General features: G+C 41.5%; 1 protein-coding gene across 1 annotated transcript; it reads right to left on the reverse strand.

The window, feature by feature from the left end:
- Positions 1 to 14259: 14259 nt before the first annotated feature.
- Positions 14260 to 21108, reverse strand: hscb (HscB mitochondrial iron-sulfur cluster cochaperone). Its single transcript, XM_028413887.1, has 6 exons — positions 20613 to 21108; positions 20432 to 20528; positions 17475 to 17564; positions 17233 to 17377; positions 16184 to 16231; positions 14260 to 16006 (listed from the first exon to the last, which is right to left on the reverse strand). Exons 1-6 carry the CDS (start codon positions 20960 to 20962, stop codon positions 15912 to 15914), a joined length of 825 nt encoding a protein of 274 aa, XP_028269688.1. The 5' UTR covers positions 20963 to 21108; the 3' UTR covers positions 14260 to 15911.
- Positions 21109 to 21110: the final 2 nt, after the last annotated feature.

Below are 21110 nucleotides of genomic sequence, written 5' to 3' on the forward strand. Positions count from 1 at the left end.
TGACACACCAATTTAATTACAGCTTCAGAATTGTCTCGCCTCACAGTATAAATATTGATTCAGGCTTCTCTCTCCTCAGATTCCCTTTCACTATCCCTTTCCCTTTTTTCTTCTCCTGCTTCCATCTTCCTCATATAGTATTCCAAACTCTTGCTTTCTTTCTCTATGACACACACACACACACACACACACACACACACACACACACACACTCTGCTGCTTCCTCCTCAATTTCCCCTCACAGTCTGTCCACCTCTCATCTCCATTCCCAGCTGCCGGCTCCCCCAGTCTGTCCATTCCTTATTCTGCGAGCATCAGGTGATGCACCACACGTCGTGTTGTAGGGCCAAAAGACTGGCAAAGAAGGGGCGAATATGAGATTCTGCCCTGGGTCATCCTCTGCTGCGGTATGATGATAGCCACGCTACGATATGCACACCTGCACTCTTCACTGTTAACGGGCCCTGAAATTACACACAATTTCCATAGCAATAGGCTTTATAGAAGGCAAATGGGTCCCTGAGGGGGTCCCAGCCACGCCTTTACACGGTGGGACAGTACAGAGAAAGAGAAGATAGGCAGTGTGTACAGAAGCACAGATGAGTTGGTAGGACGGGTAATTTCCCTGCAGGCATCTCCCATGCTCTTTGGCCCTTGACGCTTCATCTCGGGTGTGTGATAGGTCAGACTTATCTCAAACCTCCGCTCTCGGTGGGAGGGAAAGCAGCCTAGTGATGTGGTCCTGACTGTGAGTTCGTCGGCTGTGTTGTGGCTGTCTGCCACCGTCACGAGGCAGCAGGAGAACTAAGCAGGAACTGCTGGTGAAGTCAAACATAAAGAGAGGCTGTAATGAATTAAACACATTGAGCTAAAGATGCCCTTTCAAGCATTTAAATGGAGCGGATCAGAGAGTGTTGCTCTTAGCTCCGTGGACCTTTTTTCTCCCCCAAAGCTTTTCAAAAGGAAAAAAAAAACACATGCAGCATCCTTAAAAGCTCAGGCATTTTGTAAACAACAGATCCTTCCTCACAAGGACTAAGTGTTTCTCATGTTTTCACTGAGCTCTTAACAGGCTGAATGCCTAACAGGGCTGTCCAAACAAGAGATGGAGAATCGAATCCTTGTCAGAGGGTTTATCCATGAAAACTGCAGCCTCAATACCACCCTAACAGCTCCTGTTGTATTATACATATGAGGTAGATTCAGTCTTTATAAGTCATACAACAAAACAGCCTGGTTAATGAGTCAGTCACTGAAGACAATTAAAAAAAGATGCGTTTGTCAAATGTGCGCCTCACATGTGTAGAGAGGCTGCATGCCTGCCTCTCAGAAAGCCTGCACTATCAGCCCACTTGCTTGTCTCCTCACAGGGTCATGAAAACATCCATTTCCTAATGCCTCACTCACATGTGAATCATCGCAATATAGCCTGAAGAAATGGTGACAGCGTTGCCCGGGCTGATGCATCGTTAACACCGTGTAGCTGGAGCAAAAAGGGAGGGCAGAGACAATGACCTGCTGGCACATTAATCCACCAAACAATGAAGTTAAGGTCAGCGCCACTGCCGGGGACACCGGGCGCTAACACAGCTGTAAAGCTGAGAGGCAGACAAACATAATGGTGACCATGTGAAATGAAACAGAGGTGTGAAAGCAGAGCGAAGGGAAAGCAGATGTTTTGTGTGTGATTTAACCCTTCAGCATGCAGATGTGCCAATGATTAGGCAACGACCGCAGTGCACAAGGTTCCTCCTCGAGATCTTTGTGCAAAAAAAAAAGGATTTTAGAAGCTGATCAGTCCAGTTAAACAGCACTTCAGTTAGTATCTATTAACTGCTGGAAGTAGCAGTATTTGTTAGCACGGCTAGTCCGCTAAAAGACCTTTACCCAAAAGCACAAAAGGGTTTCATTCGTCTCATCCTGGATGGATAAAAAAAGACTTTCCTCACAACAAAACAGAGCGACTCATTAGAGACACCAGCTATCCCTTTAAGGGGGTAATAAGTACGGCTTTTACTGCCCCATAGCACAAAACGACTGTAATATATCTGCAGAGGGCTGATAGGGTTATGTTTTTCAAAACTCATTTTCTGCTTTAAAGCAAAAACTTTAAGGTCACTAGAGGCTTAGCTTATTCTGCTAACAGCTACACCGTCAATGACAAAGTGTACTTTATAATATTAGTTATTAATTGGGGTTTATTTTCTGGATTTAATTGTGAGCCCTTATCAGTCCCTGCAGAGTGCGGGTGGGGTGTAAGGTGGGGTGTTGTCAGTCATGCTGTAATGCTGTGCGTAAACCCCTTTATTACAGATGTTCCATCGATTTCTAAAAACATCTTGTGACTCCACTCCCAACGCGCCACATGAAGAACCGCATGACGAGACGTTTCCTGGCCACTCATTATTATTTTTACTCTATTATGTTTACAGGATGTAAAATGTAACTAAGGGCAATTATATGGTTTAAGTGGGTGTGTAAAATGGTGTACTAAAATTGAGGATCCTACCCAACCTTGAAACATTTCTAATTTGTATGCTTTCCATACGTTTGAAAGTCCGCTGGGATGAATTTATTAAAATCCTGTTTGATCATTTAAATTTTAATAGAGGGAAGGTGAGAGCTTGCATCATTTTGTTCACAGTCCCTCAAGAGAGAGAGAGAGAGAGAGAGAGAGAGAGAGAGAGAGAGAGAGAGAGCAGAGAGCAAACATTTTGAGTTCATAAACTGGAACAAATTTAATTCTGTTGTATTCTCACATTGAGACATAGGGCCTCTTAACCTTGATGAATATTTAATGCCTCTGCTCAGACATACTGGTGAACATGCTGCATTACAACTTGCTCTTATAGTCACAAAATATAGAAAATGAGATGTTATGGCTTCATTGAATATTTTCATGTTATGTTTTTACTGCAAAGTCGTATAAGTAGACTGAAGTAGCACTTATTTAATCCACGGAAAACAAGATTCTTCACTATTTGAAGTGCGAGCCTTTTAAAACCTTCTATATATTTATGCATAAAACATCAGCCTAAGAGGATGGGAAATGGGCTTTTATTTGCTGAAAAAGGATGACATAATGTCATGGTCAGGAGAAAGCAAGCTAAAGTTGAGGGAGAGGCGCACAGACATGGGTGGGTGTTTGGCTAGAACAGCAATGATATGGCTTTATCCCTCAACCACAACTGTGCTCTGACTCCAAAATTGTGTCTTTTTCAAACATGGCAGCACTTGTATACGAGATGTTTTGGGCAGAGAGGGAACTATGTCATCCATCCATCCATCCATCCATCCAGCCAGCCACCCACCCACCCATCCATCCATCCATCCATCCATCCATCCATCCATCCATCCATCCATCCACCAATCCATCCATCCATTCATCCATCCATCCATCCATCCATCCACCAATCCATCCATCCATCCATCCATCCATCCATCCATCCATCCACCAATCCATCCATCCATTCATCCATCCATCCATCCATCCATCCACCAATCCATCCATCCATCCTTCCATCATCTGAACCTGCTTTGTCCTGCAGTGCAGGGTCACAGGGGGCTGGAGCCAATCCCAGCTATCTATGGGTGAGAGGCGGGGTACACCCTGGACAGGTCACCAGTCCATCGCAGGGCAACATGCAGACTCAGATTCACGAGAACTATGTCGTCTATTTCTTTATACAGTCTATTGTCAGGAGATCCTCACCAGGAAAACGTAACATGAAGTTGATATATTTTAGTCATTGAAAATGGAAGGTGCATATTTTTCTGGCCACATTTTAAAGTGTTCATGGGGACAGGGACATGCCAAAACGGAAAAAGTGGGATGGGAACAGTTTTCCTTGTAAAATGTACTTAATGTTATGATTATGTGATTTCTACCTAACCCACTACCCTGTTTTAATCTCTAAAGCTTTTTATTATGCCTAATCCAGCCACACATAAAAACCAAAGCTATAACATAAAATTAAACTGAACAGCAAGTGAAGACAAAACAGCCTGCAGTGTCAGGGGGACTCAAACCCAGACTCTTTGGTTAAAGTCTGCCCAGTTGTATGTACCCCCTCTATCTTCACGCTCGCTCCTAACATGGATTTTAGCAGCTATATCAACATTGGACAACACCATCATATTCTCTGTTAGTGTGAACTTAACATCATCTTATATTTGTCAACATGTCCGTAGCTAAAATTCCTCCAATCTGTTGAGGAAGACTGACCAGAAGCCTCTTGTTGCTGTTAATATTTCACACATATACGTAGTAATAGATCATTTCGTAAATAAAATGACGTTTAGTTTATTATTTGTTTGATTGTTTTCCCTTTGCCTGCTCCAGAGCCTGTGTGAGAATGTGCTGACGTTTTGGGTCATATTTATGCACAAATAAAAAGAAAGTGCTCGCAAACTTTCAAGCACCACTGCATCAGGTCATTTTCTTCCTGCACACCATATTACACACAGCAGGGCCTCCTGCTGCTGGAATGAATAAATGCCAAACAGCCCAGGCCACAGAGAGCACAGTATATGTCAGTGTAACATAAAGCGTAGCCCTGAGACCTGCCAACAAGTGTTTAATAGTGGATTAAACATCCTGGTGTTGACTTTTTAGCTCATTTCTCAGTTGGGAGAAGCTTCAACCTATTTGCATCCTTTTTAGATACCACTAAGTTGACAGCTAGGTCAACCCAGGTAGTCAAATTGTGCAGATTTTGCAGGTTTTCACACCTGGACAAACCGGCACTATCTCTCTCGGCCTTAAAATACATGAGGGCAGCAGGCAGGAAAATACACTTTGGCAAGTCAGAAAGCTTGTCTGGGACATAATGAAGCAAGCAGCATCCTTAAGCCTTCCAGTTACCAGTCAGTGCAGAGCATTTCTCTCTATCTGAGCAGCATGTTGTCCCACTCAGGCTAATGTCAACTCAGCTGTTACATCTGCCCGGGCTCTCCAAATCTCCTTAATTCCTGCAACAGGCAGCTGAAATCAGCCGAAAGATGGAGAAGCAGTTAGCAGCCCTGCAGCAATTCAGAAGCTTTTATGTAGCTTCAAACAGTCATCCCCTCTGAAAACCTTTTTTTTTTTTTTTTTTAAGTAATTCCTTTTTTAAGGATAACAGGACGCTATCAGTGATTTTAATGGTTATGAGAACGTGTGACTGATATGGCTGCTGGAGCACATGCTTTTGCTCCTTCGGTGTTAGAAAGTACATCAGCTGAGAGGAACACTGAGGAGATTTAAAGGGAAGAGCAGTGCAGATAAGCATAATGGCTGTAATAGTATACTAATCCAATTACAGCTATTCCATTACATTAAATTACAAAATTTCACTTTAATAAGGTATTACCAAGGGAGGGGTCACAGTGCAGCGGCTGAGTTTCCATGGCTACAGTCAGAAACTCACAGCTGAATGAGACACAGAGTGAAATCTAACACCCACGCACTCTACACCGCTTCAACACTTCAACATATTTCCCCCATCAACTGGCACGTATATGTCAGGCAGCAAAAAAAAACAGACGGAGTCACCCTCCCACAGTGGGAATCCGTGTAATTGATGGATAGGTAGAAGATGAGATTTGTCAACAGTCGAGCAGCAAATGAACAGGTAAGACAAAAAGAAATAAACAGACGTTTTATTGAAATGTTATGCAGGAGAGGAGGAGAAAGAGAGACTAATCCAGACCAGAGACCATCAGCTAGGGGGGGGCAACAACAACAACAACAACAACAAACATTACCCATGACCCCACACTGTCACAGATACAGCTGTGATCTCACATAGGACCCAGAGGAAACAGTAGCCATCTATATCTGTCAAACAAGTCAGACATGTCTAACTTTATTTTTCATCTTCCAACAGAATGTCCATTTTAAAAGCAACTCTGACATGTTGCTCTGAGACCAATTATACTGGGCAGTGTGCAAACACTGAGCTTATTACATTATCAAGTGGTGTGAGGGGGGGGGGTTTGTTGTTTTAAATGTCTTCTGCGGCCAAAAAAAAAAAATCCGAGTTTTAATTCAGAATACCAATTAAATGTAATAATGACGCCAATTTTTCATCCTGACATATGCCTGCATCAAAATAACAACAGAGTAATGTCCAATTTAAAATTCCACAGTTTCCCACTAATAGATTCAATAGTGTAGAAGATAACAGTCATTAATTTCCATTTAGCCCACTAAAAAAAAAGAAAGAAAAAAAGACCACATCCAGGAAACCGGTAAGATTCCAAGCTGTCAAATGAAAAAGAATAAGATATCCTATAAGAGTGTTGTTTACCTCTCAGGCAAACCCCTCGAGAGGCCTTGAAGTAAACATCAAGTTTGTCCAAAAGAGAAATCAAGGCGAGGTGGCGACGTGTGGAACGACACCTGCTGAATGGGCTTCCCTGTTACAGGTTTGACAAACTATCCTGATGTCTTCTCTTCCTGGCTCAACTTTTTTTGTGTTTTGTTTTTTTTTTAGCGCACGCTCAAATGAACTTTGTTAGCTTGAAATGTGTCACTGGTTTTTGCTTAAGCAGCATGACTACAGCTGATCTGAGGACACAGTGAGCCAACGTGGGCAAACAATCTACAGTGCTGCTTCATAACTATAGCCTGAAATCAGCTGCAACTTTCTGACAACACACTGCATCCAAGAAACATCCACACACAGCGCTGACAGCTCGCCAAGAGTTTAAGAGCCTGCTATTTATCTGTATTGTCTTTGTTTGTTGTTTTTTTTACACAGAACTAATCATTGTAAATTTTGAGGGCCACAGAATTACAGGATAGAGGCATCATCAATCTGTCACTGTCTCTGAACTCCTGCTCTCCTGGCACAGATTCAGGCAGTGAATTAATCAAAGGAACCGTTATTGCCAAATTACTGACATGGGTTCAAAGATAAATGTCTCCTGGCCGATGCCAGCTGACAGTCCTGAGAGTGATTCATTTCACTCCACTCGGGTGATTGGCAAACTGAGAATGGTGCATCACCACCATCATCATCATCATCATCATCATTGTGGTGCCACGGATCATCACGTCGCTTGTGTTTTTGGTTTTGACTTCCGAGCTGAGCTGAGGCAGAAATGTGGAGCCGGAATACAGATTCTTGGGTAAAAAAAGAAGGAAGCCGAAGGGTCAATGGCACAGCTCTTTCTTAAAGGTCTCAATTTGAGCCAGCATCAAGATTGAGTTATGCTGTCGCTGTCCTGTCAAATAAAAGGGAAAGCAAAGCCCAAGGTTGTCCTCTTTTTCGACCACAGCTCCATTGGTTGTAACTGCAGGCTGTAATGCAGTTATGTTTTCATAACACTGGAAGATGTGTCTGCATCTTTCTCATTTAGGGGGAGATATGTGGCTAGATGTGACCTCTGTGCATAAATCCAATGGCCAGCTTAGTTAAGAAATATTCAAAAGTAAAGCAAAGGCATCATCACTTCTTGATGTTTGCATGTTAGCCTAAACGCCTCTATCAGTCTTGATATCAGCCCCGTGGAGAGACACGAGATCAATCAAATCCATTATCTGGCTTTTGTATTTATCACGTTTTAAAGTTGCAGCAGGGGCTCGTGTTGTCATAGAAACAGCTGCAGTAGAGAAAGGTTAGATTGTTGTTGAACTTGGTAGGATGCATGGAGTAAAGAGAGTCATCATTATGTGAAATATCAGCGGCGCCGGCAGTGGAGGGGGGGGGGGGGGGGGAGGGGGAGGAGGAAGAGGAGGAGGGCGGACTGTTGCTTCTTTTGTTTGCTTAAAAAGCAAGGCCTTACAAATTAATGTGCGCTGGTGCCTGCAGATTCTCCTCCCCTATATATGAGAGAAAGCAGGGGGAACACAGACAATATTGAGTCAAGGCAATATACTTGGCTGAATTCCTGCATAGTAATAAAACTCAGTGACAGGATTTTGTTTTCCAATTGGTTTGTGCCTGCGCTACAATGCAATCGTCTTGTCTCCCTCCTCTTTAGAAATGAATCCTGTCTGGCCCACCTGCAGTAAAGCTGAGATGTGATGTCTCTTTACCTCAAGATTGCACATTAGCATTCACGCCCTCCGTGGGAAGCTTACAGAGCATCCTCAATGCTGCTCACAATCTCGAAAATGTTCGGCTGTGTTTGCACTTCAATTTAGTTTTTTACAGAGACGAGAGACAGGAAAGCTGTGATGTTTCCTCACATCCTCTAAAACCCTCACCGGGTCCAGTTTTATGTAAACCGTCAGTTTACTTTGTGAGGTTCTGGAGGATATAAGGTATATTTTGATCATAACAATGGAGGAAAAACCTACATGTAGCAAGCAGACACTTGATGATTTATCACCCAATTAAAAGAACTTTTAGTGTCTTTTTGCCTGCAGGCAAAATTTTTACTTTAAACTGGCTGACATAAGTCTTGTCCCATACGCACATAGTACCTTCATCCGTTAATTATTTGTATTTCTAATCACTTATTTGTTATAATTAATGGTTCATTTTAATGCCAAGAGACTTCACATTAATAACAGGGTGCAAAATGAAACCATCAAAAAGTGCCATGGACAAAAGTCTTGTCTCATTTTCATATGACTCAACCAATCACATGTTAGAGCTTCACCTGTGACAAATGATGTAATTAACACATTCTCAGGCGTGTTTAAAAGGACCACTAGAATACTAGACCTTCATATGAAGGTAACAAATTGCTGATCATCAAGAGCCTGAAGACCAAGTCTGCTACTGTGGTGGCAGAAATCTTAAATGTATCTAAACAGCAAGTGAATAGGTTATGAAAAAGATTTAAAGTAACTGGTGATGTTCATGACAAGCCCAGGTCAGGAAGACCCTGTAAGATAACTGCTCGAGATCACCGTTTGTTGGTTCCACTCTCCAAGGCCAATCCTTTTTTCAGGCCTGGACACCAGAAAGTCACATATGCACAAGAACAGTTAGTCGAATTCTTTTACACATCTCCATAGGAAAATTACTGCTAGGAAACCAGCATGACAGATGTGACAAAAAAGGCATGTTGTATTTGCCACAGCCCACAGCTTGCATAGAGGATGGACAGTGGAAAAGTGGCAGAAGATTGAATTTTCTGATGAATCATCAATTGAACTGCATCCCAATCAAATCACCACAAATGTTGCAGAAAACAGTCAAGTTTGGTGGAGGGAAAATCATGGTTTTAACACACCAAACCACAAGAGAATGCAAATTTGGGACAAGACTTATGTCAGCCAGTGTATTATCTGCAGAATCAAACCAGGATCCACAGTAAAAGGAAAAGTCATCCGCATGTGCCACAACAGCAGAAGGTGAATTAGACTATGTGTATTTTATAGATGAGACATGCAGACAGGATCAAAATGTAACTGTTGTTTTGTTTTTCATTCAGACAGGTGAGCTGTCACGCTGCAGTTTTAAAAGACAGACAGAAACATTCTTCTGTTTGTCTCCCATCTAAAAGATGGCCACTCTGTGAGGATCTGCGACCTTTCTTGTTGTGTTTTGTGGGATGACATGACGTCCTTTCCTGATGGTGCAGTGGATTCAGTTCTAAAGAGGATCATAAAGGAAGCACCGAAGCTCCTTTCTTAGAGCCCGAGCACCGGGCTGTTCTTTATTATTATTATTTTCCTGCCGGTCTGCACTCCTAAACCTCCTGAACACTTGCAAAAGCTCACCAAACTTTTCAAAGTTTACACCCTCTGGAAATTATAGTCTGACGCTGCCTTGTGTGTAGACCACAAGTTATCAAAACCTCCTGTATCTTTTTTTTTTTTTACAGTATTTCCCCTACATACTTCATCCGATGTGGCCAAAGACTTGGCAGTAATGATGAGTATGCAAGTCTGAACAGCTTGGTCTGATCAAATGATGCCACACATAGCGCCACCTACTGGGAGCAGGATACCAGGCACAGGTAGAAGCTAATGCACTACTAGAAAGCCAGATATTTTTTCAGCTCGTCTTCAGCAAGAAAACGTAACATGAGGATGACATTTCAGTCCCTGAAAATGGGACGTGTGTGCATTTTAACTTCAGCTGTGATTAAAACTTAAAAGTGAGTGAAAACAAAACAGCTTGTGGTGTCAGGTAGACTAAACCCTATGGACAGCTATGGACAGGTCTGTGTGTCATGAGGCAGGCTGTAGGCATCAAGTGAACAGAGAGGCTGCTGATAACAAACAGGCATTCAGCATGTTTACTGTGTCAGTGTTCCTGCTGTAGAGTCATGTTATGATTCATGTTCATCAGACATTAATGGATGGACCTGTGTTAGCAGACAGCAGCTAACTAGTTAGCTACCTGAGCCAGAGCACCGGCATCATGATTAAGGCTCATTATAGAAACACAGCAGGCAGCGTGACACCACCTCCATGCAGAGTCTGAGCTCACATCAGTCCAGCACAGCTGTATGAACACAACTGTATTCATAAATGTACTTGTAACAGAGGGTTAGGGTAACAGAGATTGTAAAATTTGTAGTGGAGTAGAAAGTACAGATAATAGCTGCAAAATGTAATGGAGTAAAAGTATAAAGTATGCACTACTATTTTTACTTAGGTAAAGTACAAATACATAAAAAAGTACTTAAGTACAGTAACAAAGTACAAATACTTAGTTACATTCCACCACTGCTCCTGAATGACAGTCCTCTGCACTGCCAGTACCCAAACCGTTCCCAAGGGAATATTAGACTTGACAAAATGAATGCTTTGACATAAAGACCCTTCTCTTCTCTTGTCTTTAGTATTAATCCAAACTTGAATGCTTTTCTGATGACGTTTCTGCTGTTATTTGCCCCTTAGATTATGAAAGCAGCCACACTTTGTTTAGAGGACTGGATACAGCCCTCCAGAGTGATCCAAGCTGCATCCACAGCAACACAGTCTGTTGTGCAGAGAAGAAGCTGCACCTACAGGGAGTAGCCACTTCAGAACATGATTAGGCACTGACAACACAACGCTGTCTCAGGTATTCAGATGAAATGAGGAATGAACAGGCCAGATTTCAGCCGAGGACAATGTGATTGCTGTGAGATAGGCAGTGGGGAGTATCTGTGCAGCTCAGTGTAGGAGATAAGGTGGGGAGGGCCATCTCACCAGAGGCAAGTGGTTTGAACTCCGCTCAGCTGAAAGTGAATGGCTGATCGCCGTTTCCAGATGCATACACCTTGTTTTAAAACCCTGGTTCTTCTCCTTCAAAGGATTTCCAAAACTCAAGAACCACAAAGGAGCTGTTTGAAGCAATATCTCCTGGTGTTGCAATGGGACAGGCGAGCGCCACAAAAAAAATAAAATAAAAAAAACTTCTAAACTCGCAGATCCACCCACAGCCTGCTGCTTCACAGATGTTTAATTAAAAGTGGACTCTGCCTTTCCCTTGGAGATTACACTCCTCTGAGCTGGGAGAATGTTGTAAACATTACAGAGATTTGATATTTGTTTTTATTGGATTATTTGACTTTGTAGTTCCGTCTTTTTTCCCCCAGACTTTCCTTTTTTTTCGCATAGCTACACCTCCATCTGCAGGAAACTGCAGCATATAGGATATCAAGACTGGCTGAGTTTCCTGCACAAGTGCTGAAATCTGCTTCAACACCTTTCCATGCTTAAAGTCAGCTGAGAGAGTTTGAGCTGGGGGAAAGCAGCGACCCAATTACTAGAAAATATACTATAATATAGAACATATTCACATCTAGAAAGCATTAAAACAGGGGCAGCAGCACACATATACATCCTGATGTGGGCTACGAGACACGCAGCAAGTGTATTTGATTGGTGCAATGTTCCAGATCAAACCCAATATCATTTAGAGGAGCGTATGTGACAAGAGGTTCTTGGAAACAGCAATGGATAAGGGGATTACTTGACAGCTGCATACACCCTTTCTTAGAAGTCAAAGGGATTTAGACATACAAGCATGTGTGCACAAACAAGCAGTGTCTGAATGTGTGGGCCTTTTTCTCCTCATATTGCTGAGCAGAGAAGAGAATTCCTCCAGATTCTCTCAGCAGGGCCCATATCAAAAGCTTATAGTCTGCCACAGCACGGCTCGCACCTCTGGGAATTCTCCCCGCTAACATGTAGCTGAGAAGAAAGGCAGTTAACGTCAAAGTGTGTTCCGATTTGACTTCTAATTACGCTCAATGGGGAAATGCGATGTGGAGTGTGCTTGAGATATTACACCCAAAGTTTTAATGAACTGATTTCTTGTTCAAGTTAAAGATAAGTGATGAGACAATCTACTTTGTATCATCCTTTGTATTATGCTGCCAGCTTTTCTTCCTTCCTCAGAATGTTCTATCAACACGTCCTCAATGTAAAAAAAAAACCTCATTTCATCAATAATACATCCACCAGAGACAGCACATGGTTACGTTCATGCCTATGGAACATATGGACATATCCCCAACCCTCATCAGATCATGTGACTGATGCCGCCACGAAAGTTTGTCAGAAAGCAGGTTTGTGACAGTGGGGGGTACATGCAGTACAGAAGACTTTCACCCAACAGTCCAAGGTTCGAGTTCTGCAAGTGGTTTTGTTTTCACCTGCTTTTAAGCTTTGGTATTGCCCTTAATCGCTCCTGGTTAAGGCTAGGCATCAAAAACAGGGAAAGGGGTTCGGCAAAGATCATCTTAAAACACACAAATTCATGACATGATTGATGCGGCCATTTTCAAGGACTGAAAAATCGACTTCATGTTACGTTTTCCCAGGGAGGATGGGCTCCAATTTAACAGATGTTATCACATTATCTATTACAAATTCATGTTTAACATACGGATTATGTGTTTGACTCATCGCAACTCTTGCTAACCAAAAAAGGAAAAAGCAAAAAGCTGCCAAGTGCCAACACCATAACTCACTGTATATCATAGCTACGACCACCTCTCAGCTAACTCCAACTCCCAATGTGGTGAACTATGCAGGATGATGGAGGAGAGGAGCATGTTGTTTGTATTGTCTGGTGTGGCAGACACTTTTGATCATCTTCTTGCGGACTGGGCCCTTTTAACAAAATTCAAAAACTTCACACTGGTTCTCTAACATTAATATGCATTAGTGCTAACTATATGACAAAGCCAAAGAAAATAGTAATTCTTCAAGGCTGAGAAATAACGCCTATGAAGAAGAGCAAAAACTGCAGTTCTGCTCATGGCCTCCAGACATCAGTTCTTAAAGGTGGGTCAGTTTGCAGGTGACAGGTGAACAATTTAATATTGAAATATATTAATACCTTTGCATAGCTTAGATTTTGAACAACACTGAGGTACCAACTCACTTCCTGCTTTCACTGCCTTCCAACCTCAGCCTCCCTCACGCTCCACCGCTTTGCCCAGGCTTGGATTTACTGATGGTTTAGGCCGACGCAGACAATGTCAACAAACAAAAAACAGCTGTTGTTTTAAATATGGATACCACATTTGATCCTTTGTCATGGTTTCTGTGTATCAGAAGGAATATGAAGACATATCTTGGTAAACAGCTGAGGGAAATAACACAAAAACATAGATTATGGGTGGGAAGAAGGCCTAATAGCAGTAGATTATAATGGCATTACTACCTGGAGAGACACAAGTGCACGCAGCAGGCTCGAGACGTCTGTGGGAAGATGGGACTGACACTCAGCGACTGACTCACAGAGAAGCCGAGCAGAAGGGCGAGGATCATAAAGACTGCAGCACGGCTGTGAGGTGGGAAAGCGCGCAGCTCCAGTGAGTCATCCTCTACTATGTCAGTCACACCTTTCACTGGCTACTGTGTGCATCTGGGGATGAAAGTCTATACGAAACCCCGGCTGTCTGTGCTCCCTCATTGTATGTCAAAGATCCTGTAACAAGGCTTTTCTTTTTCCATTAGGAGCGCTGCGGCTATGTTTCAGCGGCCCACCAACATTTAAGTCTTGATGTGATTATGAGAACATTATGATTAAGACATGGGTCACGAGAACACATTAATCTTGTTATGATATTTATGTTAAGGTCACACGGAGATGATTAATACTGCAATTATGACGTTGACTCTCAGTCACGTTGTCGAAGGCTTATTTAAACCGTTAATGCCGGTGAAATTGTTTTAAATTACAGAGATTAATTAGACGTTTCACAGGCCTGTAGGTGCTGCTATCAGTATGCACACATATAAAATGAAGATTCATGGAAGTATAAAGCTGAAATATTAAATATTTATCATCTATAGACAATTACAGAGGATGTATTCAGGTATTAAAGCTCTTATTAAATGCATATTTGCTTTCTTGGCTTCTGTTTTACATTAGACTAAAAAAACATATATGTACTAATACACTTTAAGCTGAGGCCGGTGGATGGTTAGCGTAGCTTAGCATAAACCCTTGAGGTAAATAAATTGGCTTTTGTCTCACAATATTCACAATATAACCAAAAGTAAATGGAAATAAAAAACTTTAGCGAGCTGCCAGTCTGTTTTTCATTGTGATTGTTTGGAATATTGACTGATTGTAAATGATCAATCAATCAATATAATGTGACCATTGGGACAGGGGGACCCGTTTCCTGGCTCACGTAGACCTGTATAGAACATTTGTATTAACCCTGTGCACCGTTACCAGTAAACTGCAGCGGTTAATTGTGCCCGACGCTGACACAGCCCATTCCACAAACTGCACGGTGGTGATCACATGTACCTACGTCTTCTGCCAAGCTTTTCCATCCAAGTCAATTTCACAGCTCGGCTGTACCGACTTTTTCCTCCTCTTCCGTCTCTTTCGAACTCAATTTCAAAGAGTTGTGGGAGACGGCGGTGGCCTCTCTGTCGGTTGATCACATTTTCTCATTAATTTAAAGGCACCGTAGATGCCTTCCGATTACAGCATGAATAATAAATAGGCCTGTTAAGTCTCCTTGTGGTGAGAGAAGCAGCATTTAATTCACTGTCTATCCATGTGTATTAAGGAAACTGCTTCTCCGTAGTGAAAAAGCCAAACAGCCTCAGACATATGACATTGTTATTCCAGGCTTAATAAACATCCAGTCACAATGCGTTACAGTGGGATGTTCCAGTGTCAGTGTGTAAAGCCACTAACACACACACACACACAATGGCTCACTGTGTGTTTCTAATGCGTCATAAATGTCATTATTCATATGATATGCGATCTGGCGGTTCATTTTTTGTGATCAGATTAAGTGATTCCCTCCATATTTCAGGGCAGTTACACCTCTATCCGTTTCTTGGATAAAAAGCCTTGACGCAATTTGAGCAGCAATTTGATAAGTAATTACATCTTCTGACAATTTCCCTTTATGGTATCTTTTCTTCTTTTTTAAAATGAAAATGAGGTGGATGAATTTATAACCTGATGCATCTATCAGCGTGCTGCAGGCACAGGCATACAGGGTTAATGTGCATCAATTTATGAGCTATAAATGACAGAGATCACAGATCTTTGGCTCATCGAGTCATCACCATTCATTCGGGGTCTTCCTGATTATCATAGCATTAATGCTACACATGAAGCCACCATTAATAATTCAATAGGTTGTCTAGCTCAATTCAGGATATCCTTATGGTCTCATATCTGGTTTGTATGACATGTAATGCCTCCTCCGCATGATGATTGTCGAGGTGTTATGTCTCCACCTAAAGGTAACCCGAGGAACTGAGCCTGCCTGCCTGCCTGCCTGTGTGTGTGTGTGTGTGTGTGTGTGTGTGGAAGCCTCACATGACAAAATGCTGAACCGATAGGCAGGATAATCATATAAACACTCTGAGCAGCACTTTAATCAGAGCCGATTATAGACCTCTGTCATATTTAATGACACATTAGCTACAGGTGGATAGGATTAGGCTCGTGACATCATTAGAGACCCTATGCATCCAATTAAAGCCACGTATTTACACAGTTTTAATCAAATATTAAATAAAGTGACAAAATGTTGGAGAATTACATGAATTCAGAAAGTTTTTCCTTCACTTTCTCTTCAATGTTTGCATAGTATTTCATTTGCACCAGTAGCGCTTTGGCAGCTTCGAGCTCTCCTAATAATTAAAAAAAAAAAAAAAAAAAAAAAACAGAAGAAAAGAAAAGAAGAACACAATCAATGACTCACTCTGTGACTTAAAAGGGAAGCTTCAGCATAAATTACAAAACAAAAAAAGGAATGAGTGGGAGGAACAGACAGCTTCTCAGTGCATAAAAACATCCGAGTGTGATACCTTTACGAAGGGTAGTGTCTATCTGCTCTGTCAGGTCTGCCAGCTTTCCTGCAGGTGAGAAAGAAGAAGACAAGTTCCAGTTCTGCATGTGTTAACAAGACAAAGCACATATGGTGCTTTTTTATTTATTATTATGCCTCAAAACTCAACAGCACACTCGCCTCTGCAGAGTAGCAGCATGATTTGAAGTAAAGAGACATACTGTGAGGTGTGCACCGTGCAGCACGAGGCTACACTGAAACATTTTACAAAACAAGACATGAACAGGTAAAGGCAGGGATGAAACTCCACTCATGTTTTGTTAGGTAGCCTGTAAGCATCCTTAAAAAAAAGCTTTTCATGGAATCATATCCCATTTTTATTACTAAATCATGGCAAATACGGTTTGCAATTACCCATTCATACATTGTGCCACTCACATCCTTTAATTCAGACTGTCCACACGTGCATCTCCTGGAGGCTGCTTTGTTTGGCTGCACTGTAAATGGGCACAGCAGCTTCTCTTCTGTCGTATTTCTGACAGAGTAGCCCCTGGAGGAGTGCTGCCTGTAGTGTTATACTGCACTTGATGTTTCCATGGTTACCACAGGTATTTTTTCTTTCTTTTTTTTTTGGTCAGATCAACATGAACATGAAATCTTAAATTTTAAAACCAAGCATGTCTCAGGCTTAGAGCAGGTCAGACAGCGGTGCTCGTTTCTCAGATTGTTTGATCTTTGCAAGTCGAACTCATCACATCCACCGGCTGAAAGGACTGTGTTTCATGTGAGAGCCTGACGGATGCTGGATCCTTTCATTTGCTCATATTCTTTATATATATTATCACACACACAGCTGTCATATAATGTATATTGAAAATGTATTTAGCTATTTATTGTTACCACGCTTGTCATCCATACTCAGCTACAAGAGCTCAGACAGTTTTTTTTTGCATGTTCCTTAAAAGTTTTTGTATTTTTCAGCCAATATTAACCTATTTATAAGCCAAGCTGCGACACCCCTTCTTCCTCACTCAGTGCTTCACTTAATAAATCTACCTTTTTATTTACCTTTTGTGTCTTGGCCGATCCTTTCGGCTGCTTCTGCCGTCTGTGCTTCATCCAGAGCTTCATTGATCTCCATCAGCTCCATCAAGAAGTCTGAATCAGCTCCAGGGTCGGTGCCTTCTTCAATGCGCATGCCCTCTAGCTCCAGCTGAAACATACATGTCAGTCATTACCTCTGACTGCCATGCTGAAGCAATCAGACAAACACAGATTGCAGTTATGAAAATTTAGAAAAAATAACTCACCATATACAGACCTCTACTCAAAGGCTTAAGCAGAGTATTGTATGCTTTGTTCACGAGAGCCGACTGGCTTTCTGAATACTCCTGTTCTTTCTGCAAAGACAGGGTTCTGTTAACTTTACTTGGAATAATGTCAGGTTCAGCCCACAGTCATCTATTGGAAGAGAAATCTGTATTGTTGTGTTTTCTGACTACATATCTGTAACACTCACAGCATCCACAGTTTGACATCAAACTATAACAGAAGGGAATCTGAGCAATTTCACACCCCCAATCTATACCACTGTCAATTTCTAAAACACCAAACCATTGGTAATACTGACAATTAGGTGTATGACATACAGCTACTCTTTTGTAGTCTAGCAGTTTGGGACCTTTCAAAAGAACCAGGTGTAAGTTTGACACGACAGACATGTGGGAAAAAAAAAAAAAGACGGCGAGGAAAATATCTTGGTAATGCTTGGCAGATCCCACTATATTTCGCAGCTATCAGGTTTGTCAGCTCCTGTGAAAATCAATAGTCTCCAGCTCCAGCCCATGGGCCTGTCGTGTGAAGCTGTTGCTGTAATAACAACCAATGCAGTAGATGGCTGCCTTGTAGTCTTGTATAAGTAATGAGTTTTCTATATATGATGAAGACCCCTGAGGCTGCTAGATGTTTAATTAAGAGAAAATGGCCAGAGGTGGTGATAAATAAAACAGAATCAGTCTCATATTGGACGGGTTTTGTGTGAAGAAAACATTTAGGCAACCTCTCCTCTCACACATTCTGCTGAATATGAGTTTCATAAGATGACAACACTCTGCATCGTGCTTTTCCACCTGAGCGTGCAGAATAAATTACAGTCGCTGCAAAAGAAACACACCTCCTCCCCCATTCTGTATTCATAATGCTTCTCCTTCTGAACTGCTGTGCATTTTTCTTAACGATCAACAAGGGGGAAAACTGGATAATGGAAAAATTTACCACATTGTAAAATAACCTATCAATGCATTCAACTTCAGATGCACTGGGACAAGTCTCATTTCTTTCTGTGAAAGCTTCACCGGTTGAAATCTTTATGTAAAATATAGGCCTAACTTTCTTATTGGCTCATCACCTGCGCTGTGGGATGAATTTATTTTACAACATAAACAGAGGATAAAGAGAGAATTCAAACGAAGAGCTATACGATGGAAAAATAACATTACAACGTGCAGTCATTGGTCATATCTACAACATGTCCCATACTGCAGCTTTAAATACAGCCTCCATCTTTCCTAAATGATGTGTTGCAACTGATGCTGTATGTTATAACATGTCTGTGGTACATGTCTCTCACATGTCAAAGCAACAGATGACGTTACCCCACCGTGTTCACAGCTTGACTGCCACTATCACACTTCATTAACAGTTTCTGTTTTCTGTCAGAGGTATTGACATGCAAAGTTACCTGATGAAGCTTTAGTACATTATATTTTTAATGGCAAAATCTAACTTTGTATAATGTGTGAAAGTGAAGACACTGAGACACTGAGACGTACACTACCGTTCAAAGGTTTGGAGTCACCAGGCCAGTTCTACAGCTTCTCTGATCAGCATAACAGTTCAGCTGTGCTAACATCATTTCACAGGAGTTTTCTAATCATCAATTAGCCTCTTTAACACGATTAGCTAACACAATGTAGCATTAGAACACAGGAGTGATGGTTGGAAATGGGTCTCTGTATACCTTTGTATATATTCCATTAAAAATCAGCCTTTTCAGAATCAGAATTACTTTATTTATCCCCGAGGGGAAATTCTTTTTTGTTACAGACAAATAGAAATCAAAGATAAATTGAAATATATAATAAATATCTAAATACCTAGATAGCATTTAAATCCCTGAGTTGTATCTAAAGAACATATTTACTACTGTATAAAAACCTTTACATAGTAAAGAGCATAAACATGAATGTACAGTGTCTGAGTGTCTGTTACAGTTCAGAGTTCAGTAGTTTGACTGAGAAAGGCAGGAATGACTTCCTGTGTCAACTCAGTGGTGCATTGTGGGAGTCGGAGTCTGTTGCTGAACGAGCTCCTGTAGCTGGTCAGCACGGTGTGGAGCGGGTGAGAGGGACAGTCCAGTATAGTCTTTATACTTCTAACTAGAACAGTCATTTACCACATTAACAATGTCTAGACTGTTTGTCTGATTAGCTTAATGTTATATTAATGTTCATTAATGTTCATTTGAAAAAATAAAGACATTTCCGAGTGACCCCAAACTTTTGAACGCTAGCGTATGTCATGATAGAAATGGATATTTTGGGTTTATATAGTGCAGTTTCTGGGAGATTTTTAAGGGTTTTTTTTCCTCTGTTTTTTAGTGAAAACAGGTATTCTGTATCATCTATCCAAAAAGGCTTTAAAGTCAAATCTTTTCTGCTTTAAATCAGTTAATAACATGCATTTATTAAAGCAGACACAAATGTACAAAGTCAGTCTTTATTTACATATTCTCATTTTTTTTAAATGATGCTATTTATTCCACTTTCTTTTCAATACTCAGTTTTTTCCCCACTAGACATCTAAACAATGCCATAGGTAGAACAAGCAAATGTAATTACCAACACTATCAGAGGCTTTAGGTGAACTAGCTCCTGAAGCTTACTGCAGTCGGGTGTATTTCCCTCTGGTATTCAGTTTCTTTAAAAAAAATAAATAAAAAAGAACTTTTTAATCTCCCCAACTATTTAGTTTGTGCTTCCTTCCGTGCCCTAATTTGTCAGTGTCTTTTAACAACCTTATCTTTCTTAGTGTGCCTGCCCAGACGTATTCCCTCGGATTAAAATATAATGAATCATACTAACAAAACAAAAAAATGCACTCTAACAGGGACAAAGGGACAGACCCACTTTCCTGTCGACTATATAATAGATAGGAAGGAGTCCAGTGACTCACGCTGCTGACCTCCCCTTCCCATCCCCGTGCCTACCGCTGATTTCTGGCTGAAGTTGTCCGGATGCAGAGACCGCTGCAGCTGCAAGTATCTTTTCTGCAGCTTCTGTGTGTCCACTGTGAATGTGTGGTCACTGGGGAAAAAAGGACAACACAGGACACCATGAACATGTTTATGCACTAAAATGGGATCTGTTAATGGGATGAAATATACTCACCAGTCCATGAGCTTGAAAAAAGATGTGCTTTCTTCAGGGGGCTGGACTACATTACAGGACATGCAGAAGAATGTAGGTGTTCTCTCCAGGAGCTGCTTACAGTTCCAGCAGTTCAGCTTAACCTGGCTTGTAGAACACTTCCTAGTTGTGGACACTTGTTTAGTGTAGTTAAAGAGTTCTCTTTCCTGTCCTCTGAAGTTTGTTTTACTGTCCCATGTGTCCTTGTTATGACAGCTGGTAGACATACATGTAACAGCTTTAGAGACACACAGGCGGTTCGTCGTCAACCAGCGTGGATGCACAGCAGCCCGGGAAGAGCACACAATCCGCAAAGAGTTCACGCAAAACATTTCTGAATATAAAAATCTGCTGTTGCGCAGTTTATCAAAAGGTAAAAGTGTCAAAACATGAACAGCTCCTTTCCGGAAAAGCAACGGAAGAAGTAGAAGAAGAAGCACTCACTTCTTCTTCTTCTACGTTCCCATAATGCACCACACT

Source organism: Parambassis ranga, chromosome 9, assembly GCF_900634625.1.
Source record: "Parambassis ranga chromosome 9, fParRan2.1, whole genome shotgun sequence".
In the NCBI taxonomy this organism is placed as follows: domain Eukaryota; kingdom Metazoa; phylum Chordata; class Actinopteri; family Ambassidae; genus Parambassis; species Parambassis ranga.